Source organism: Fukomys damarensis, unplaced genomic scaffold (genome assembly GCF_012274545.1).
Source record: "Fukomys damarensis isolate Sample0158 unplaced genomic scaffold, DMR_v1.0_HiC HiC_scaffold_38, whole genome shotgun sequence".
Lineage (NCBI taxonomy): Eukaryota > Metazoa > Chordata > Mammalia > Rodentia > Bathyergidae > Fukomys > Fukomys damarensis.
Window position 1 is genome coordinate 68,284,434 of NW_022900950.1, and position 7,312 is coordinate 68,291,745.

The following is a 7,312-nucleotide window of genomic DNA, read 5'->3' on the forward strand; positions in this document are numbered from 1 at the left end:
ACCCGGGGTGGCTACGCGGGGCGCACACTTGCCGCGGGAGGGGCCGTCTCCGGAGAGGAGTGCGCGGTCCGTGTGTGTGCGCGCGTGTCTGTATATGTTTGTGTGTGTGTGTGTGTGTGTGTGTGTGTGTGTGTGTATAATGTGTGCGTGCAAGGAGGAGCTTAGCGTGATGTCAAAGCTTCTGGGTTTCTCTTGCCACGCTCGCTGGGTCTCTCTTCCTGGGCGGCAGCGACCCCTGCCGGGCCTGCATTTGAGCCTCGGTGTGCCGCTCGCTCCCGGGTGAGGGCAGAAGGGGAAGCGGCTGTGACCTCTTCGTACAGAACAACTTCCTGCGCCTTAAATACAGCAAAAAGTGTGTCGCTTTTGTAAACAGCCCTCTCATTTGCTGGAAGGACTACACTGAGCTCCCTAAGTACCCGCCCCGGGCTTAAGTGTAGGGCTGGTCGCTCTCTCAGTCCTTTCCGCCACTTCGGTAATAGGTAGCATGGTGGCTACCAGACTTCAGTTTTTAAAAAAGACCGATAGGCATGGTGGCGCACACCTGTGATCTCAGCGCTTTGGGGAGACTGAGGCAGGAGGATCTCAAATTCAAGCCTAGCCTAGGCGACTTTGTGACTCAGGCCTATCTCAAAATTTAAGTAAAAATTTAAAAGGCTGGGATGTAGTCCAGTGAGAGGGGCCTGGGTTCAATCCTCAGTATAGCAAGCTAAAACCCAAAAATGCTCCATCCGGTAGGCCTTGCTTCAGTGGAGTTTCTGATGTAGTAGGCATTCTGGGTAGGGCCCCCATTTCTAACACGTTCCCGGGTGTGGCTGAGGCTAGGACAGGATTCTTTCCTCCCAGTTGGGCCAGCTAAGCGGCATTTGTTTTCTCGCAGAATGGGTGTTTTCTAAGTGGCTGAGCCATTTCTCCAGTGTTTGTGCTGCTGGTTGTCACAACTGGTAGCCGCGAGGACTCCCAGTGCCAACAGGCAGGGGAGGTTTGTTTGGGTTACGGATGCTCTCCAGTTGTGCACTCCTCAGCAGAGGATACAGTTTCCCTAGAGTGGAGTTCTCCAACGGTAACGAGGCATAATTCCTTGCTAATTAAATGCTTGGGTGGTGGTTATTCCTTATCACCAGTGGTTTTCTTGTTTTGAGATTCCAAAAATATAAAGCATCTAAAAATGTTTGTACGATGATTCTCAAATTACTCACATTGTATTTCCCATCTGATGCTTTCAGGATTCAGGGGGATTAAAAAACAAAAGCAAAAACAAAAAAACCCCAGTTTTTCCCCAGGACCTCAATGTGAGCACATATGTCTGTTAGTGGACTCCTACCAGCTCAACTTCTGTCTTTGGGCAGCCGTACAAACAGCTCGGGGCTGTCAGGTGAGAGCAGAGAGCTCCAGCTATACCCAGATTAGAAGCAGCCACAGGAATTACTTAGAACTTGTCTCTATGGTATTTAGTGTGCTGGCTTTGTGTGTCTTCCTACCTTATTCAGTTTCGAAAATAGGCTTCTAGGCAATTGGGACAGTGCTTTTTATAGAGCTTAATGCCAAGGAGACAAAACTGGAGACTGCCTGGCTGCTGGCTCCCGAACCACCAGGGATCTGCAGGAGGACCCCAGTGGCTGCAAAACCCAGGTAGAGTCTCACAGATGCCTGTGTAAGCTGCAGTGGTTCCCTCACAGCTCTCTATCTTTTTGCACTTTTTCTTCAGCTGCAGGACTCAGAGAATCCATGCCATTCAGGGTGTGACTTCCCCCTTGTCCTTTCTTTCCCTTGGAAGAGTGAAAGACTGAAGAGATGGCAGGGTTGAGAGGTAGAATCGTGGTTGAGAGACTGCGCGCTACAGGGTACTGGGCAAAAAAGAAAAACATTAAGTGAAACAGGAAATAAGAAAAACATCAGGCATCTTACTAATGGAGAAGGAATTTATAAATACGGAAAGAAAGCTGTAACGAATCGAGGCTTGGATTGGGTTAAAGGTGAGTGTGAAATAACTTTAAAAATTGTGTGCACGTGTGCACACACACACATACACCATTTTTATCATTGCTTTTTCCATTCAGAGGCCAGAAGGAAGGGACACATCAAATGGCCAGAAGATCTTGCTTTCTAAATACCACTCTCAGTTAAAAGAAACCAGGCCTAATTCTGGCCTGGGCTGGGAAAATATAGTGATCTAGAACCTCCTGCAGGGAAATGCCCAAAGCATAACAGTAATATGTGAAAAGGACACAAGAGCCAGCCGGAAGACATTCGTTCCTATTGGGCCAAGACCAGGACAGTTTGGGTATCAAAATAAGTAATAATACTAAATGGGTATAACCTATTCAATAGAAGGTGTCTCTATAGTAATGTAAGTAAACTATGAAGTACGTGGGGGAGATGACCAGTACTTCCTGATGATAGAAATGCACACTAACTGGGATTGATGGAGATAAAGTCACCATTTGACAGTGTGGTTGATTCAGGCAGGTGGATGAGTATTTGATATAAGCAGGATATTAGCTCTTGAAGTGTCTTCTGAAAGAAAATGGTTATTGTTTATCAAAGGGAAATTGGTGGTTTTATTGAAGAGAACCTTGGAAGGCACCAAGTAGACAAGGTGAACATCACTGGTTGCAGATGCAGTTGGTATTTCTGTCACATTCCAGCCAGCAACACATGGTCTCGGCCTGGACATGAGAACACACTAGGTGGACCCAGCTGAGAGGCAACCGACAGTGAAAGGGTGATGATGCTCTCTTATACTCGTACGCTTGTGAGAGAGGAAGTCATAGATCCACTCTGACAGATTCGAGAGACATGACACCTAAATGCCGCAAGTGATCCCAGATTGGCTCCTGAGCTAGAAAGGAAAATTAAATGGTTGGCAAAAATCAAACGACATCTGTGGAATAGGTTGGTGTATTGAATCGGTAATTTCATGATTGGGGTGCGTACGTTGATATTTGTAGAACAGCACCATGTACGGGGGGGTAACATACAATGAAGTGTTTAGTAGTAATGAGATAATCCTGCTTGTATCTTGCTCTGAAATGGTTCAGAAAAAATAACTGCCTATAAAATCTTTAAACTGGCCACACTTTTTGGAGAAGCTTGAAAACAGTTCGTGATTTTTAAAAAGTCACATTTCCATTTGGATTTGTGCTGACAGTTGTTTGTTTGTATGTTTAGGGTTTTTTGTGGGGTTTTTTGTTTGTTTGTTTGGGTTCTGGGGCTCAGAGTTGGGACCTTGCACTTGCGAGCACCACTGAGCTAAATCCTTGCCCCATGGTGGTGGTTTTCTTCCTTCACAGTTGCTCACTTTTCCAGGGTGTTGCTTGCAACCCGGAGCTGGTGGCTATTTGGGGAGAATAAGGAATCCTTGTTACATTTGCCCAAAGATACAATATCCTTGTGGAGAAAACATCTCTGTATCTCTTCACTTGTAACAGTATTTACTGAGCACTTTCATGCCTGAGGTAGTTACTGAGTATACAGGCTCTGAGTATACAGCCAAGAACAAATGAAGTCAGGTTCCTGGTCTGTGGAATTTCCACTCTGGCATTGCAGAGGACAGAAATCTGTAACGTTTTAGCTTGTGTCAGGCAATAACGAGCACCATGAAGATAAAGGAAGGCGGTAGAGTGTGGAGGTGACTTATTTGACCTAAAGTGTTATATAGTCAGTTGCTCTGATGAGATGTTTGAGTAAAACCCTGGAAAAAGGTGAGGGATCCATATGGAGGTTGGGATCTGCTTGTGCCAGGAAGAGGAAATCATGAGCACAGTGGTTCTGAAGAAAGGGTTTCTTTTCTGTGCTAAATGTCAGCAGAGACGTTTAGCTACATCAAAGGTAGAGCATGGGAAGAACAGTGAAGGAGATGAGATCACAGATGGGAGGAAGATTGTCCATGGCCTTGTAGTCAAGGGTGAGGACACTTTGGATTTCACTCTGGGTAGCAGAAGAATCCTTTGGAGATTTTGAACAGGGCCATGTGTAAATTATATGATGTGGTTTCCGGTTTTGGGTTCTTTTCAGTACTAAGAATTAACATATGGCCTTTGCACTGAGCTACATTTCCAGTACCACCTTCTCCTTAAAAACAAATGAGAAAGAGTGTGGCTAAGTTGCTCAGACTAGGCTTGAACTTGTGAGCCTCCTGCCTCAACCTCCCAGAGGCCTGGGATTGCACGAATGTGCTGCTGCACTCACTGATGTGTTTTCAAAGTTTTATTCTAACTACACTGCTTTACTGGCAAGTATAGAAGCTTAGGAAGGTGACGGTGAGCTATAGCAGTAATTCAGAAAATAGCAACTTGTGTTGGGAAGTAGCAATAGATAAGAAGCTGTTGGATCCTCAATGTGTGTGTGTGTGTGTGTTTGTTTGTGTGTGTATGTTTTCAGTACTGGGTATTGAACATAGGACTTCGTAAATGCTAAGCAAGCCCTGTGCCACTGAAGTATGTACCTAATCTTTTTCATTTTGAGATACAGTTTTGTTAAGCTGCCCAGGCTGACCTCGAAGCTACATTCCTCTTATCTCAGACTTCTAAATTGCTGGGATTACAGGCATGAGCCACCACAGCTTATCAGGGTGTTTTGAAGATAGACCAAATAGTGTTCTGTAATGCACTTGGTATGAGACGTGAAAGACAGGAGTCAAGAAAGAAGTAACTTGCCAGACAGGATTGTCATTTTCTAAGATGGAGAAGATCTCAAGAGGAACTATTGGGGGTAAGGGTCAAGAGTTTTAGATCTAAAGGTACCTAAAGGTATCTGAAATGGTAATTTGATGTAATTTAGGGAGATTCTGAGATCAAAACACACGAAGAGTTTCCATATAATTGACATCCCATACAGTATGGTCAAATCACATTTCCAAGGGTTGGCCTTACCAGGGACCAAAGTAAAATGAGCTCCCTAAGACAGTTTTTGAAATATCACTGGAAGACAGGTTAGTGATAAGTCCTGGTCTCAGGGGAACCCTCTCCACAAGCCTCCTCCTGGCCAGACAAAATTGGTAGTTCTCCACAGGGCTCTTTGGTGTAGAGGATGAACTGAATTCATGAAGGCCAGGTGCAACTTTGACTTGCCTGTTCCCAGCAGCATGTTTATGTCTGAGTCAGAAGCGGGGAGCAGCTTTAGCAGAGCAGGCGGGACCCCAGTTCACGGAGCACCAACTGACTTTCCCTAAGAAGCTTTCAACCCAGACATCACTTTCGTTATCTAGTCACCAACACATGCAGCTCATTCACAGGGAGTCCAGCCTTAGGTTTTCAGAAAGTGAATTATGGTGTTAAGTGAAATAAGTCAGATTAATATCGCATGGCTCACACACACATGTGTGGAAAGAGAGAGTGCAAAATAGAAAATAGAAGAGAGTGCAAAATAGAAAATAGAAGATAGATAAATGGCAAATAGGAAGGAATCCAAATATTTCCCCACATTACCAATTCCCTTCTTTCAAAAATATTTTAAGATGTATGCTAATTTGTTTCATTTATACTCTTTCTCAGTTCATTAAAGAGAAGATTTTCTGCTTTTGTTTCTTCTCCGTAAGAGTCTTTTCTTGTCTCTGCCTTGTACTCTGAGAAACATTTTGGCCATTCTTTTAGGATTATGTACTCAGTGTATTAATCATTGCTATCTGTAATTATTTTGTTATAAAATTTTCTTTTATTTTTTCATAGAAGTAAAAGTGCTTTTTATATTTTATTTAAATCTACATATATTACATTAAAATAAAAAGATTAAATATAATTATAAAAAGTGAAAAAATATATATTTGGAAATATCCCTCCTATCTTGATATACCTGTGAGGGGTAATCAAAATATACAGTTAATTTTTGAATTTAAAAATTTATTACAGTAAAAATGATATACCTGAGGGGTAATCAAAATATACAGTTAATTTTTGAATTTAAAAATTTATTACAGTAAAAAGGCACATTGCTGTTCATCCCCTCCCCTTCAAATGTTCCTCCTCCCTAAGTTTTGACGCACTCATGCCATTGTTCCTGCTACCTGCTGAAGTCTCCTTTCACGAACAGCTTTGTGAGGTGTGCTGACTGGTGCTGGTGCCATCCAATGGGAAGGCAAGCTCGTAAAAGCGTGGCGTTCCCTCACCCACCTCACTCACCAGATCTGGCACCACGCGACTTCTGGCTCTTGCCTAAAGTCAAAAGGATTAGGAATGGTAAAAGTTCTGAATAAATTCAGGACCTTGAAGCCCCCGTGACAGCGCCACGAAGGGCGCGCGTGACCGAGGACCTCAGGACTGCTTCCGAAAGTGGCAGTGGTAACGGAATGAGCGTGTTTGATGCCAAGAGGGCCTGTTTGGGGGAGGATTGACAGCAATGCATCTTTTACTCCCGTGAACTTTTATTTTTATTTATTTATTTTATTGGGTACTGGGGATTGAACTTGGGTCCTTGCACTTGCAATCCAATGAACTTTTAAAACTTAAACGTTCATCTTGTTTTTCGATCACTCGTACTCTAATGGTTATAGTAGATATTTTATCTGAAGAAGATTAAACATACCTGGTTTAATTCACATTATAGTTTTCAGTGTACATTGGTCTGTTGATTGTGTTTTTAAATATTGGTGCCGCCTCCCTCAGTGCTTCAGCATGTGTTCTTTTATTACCATGAGCTCCTAAGTAACACTGTGACCGAAAAGGGAGGAACCTTCCAAAATAAGTTCCACATGACTGTGAAAGTTGGGGACCTCAAAACATCACAGAGCATTCATATTATCTTATGTGCAAAGGCTAGCATTATTATTTTAAAATTGATTTCCTGTGGGATAACGTACTGGGATATTTATTTTCACATGTCCTAACCTAAAGATGTTTCCCTCTGTCCAGCTCCCATGCCTTTTGAAGCAGAAGTGTTCTACTGCGTGGGGCAGAGGAAACTCTGGCACCAGACAAACAGGGCTAGGACCTCATCTCTGCCACAAGAGCAATTGTAACTGTGCTGAAGCACAGTTTGCCCTTTAAAACTGGAGGGATCACACTTCCTCCGAAGTCTGTTGAAAGATTCCCAAGGACAACGTGTGTTGTTCATAAGGGAGAAGGGGGGAGACTTCAAGAAAGGGTCAGGATAATAAAAGTAGGAGAGAACAGAATATAAAATTTTTAATGTCAAAAAACAAAAAAACTTAAAAATATCACTCAGTTTGTTCAGTATGTTCACAGATGCTCTTGAGTTTATGACGGGGTTGTCTCAATACACTCTCTCAAGTTGAAAATCTCAGAACTAGAAATGCATGTTAAACAGCGGAAGTAGAGACCATCACAGCTCAGGAACACGGTGAGTGCCTCCTGCCTGT

General features: G+C 43.3%; 1 protein-coding gene across 1 annotated transcript in view; it reads right to left on the minus strand.

The window, feature by feature from the left end:
- Rnf150 (ring finger protein 150) overlaps positions 1-486 on the minus strand; it is a 255,905-nt gene extending 255,419 nt beyond the window's left edge. Inside the window, exons 1-2 of the mRNA XM_033759952.1 lie at positions 417-486; positions 197-335 (exon numbers count right to left, since the gene is read on the minus strand). Coding sequence (XP_033615843.1) covers positions 197-335; positions 417-486 — 209 coding nt within the window. The remainder of the gene's footprint in view (positions 1-196; positions 336-416) is intronic.
- Positions 487-7,312: the final 6,826 nt, after the last annotated feature.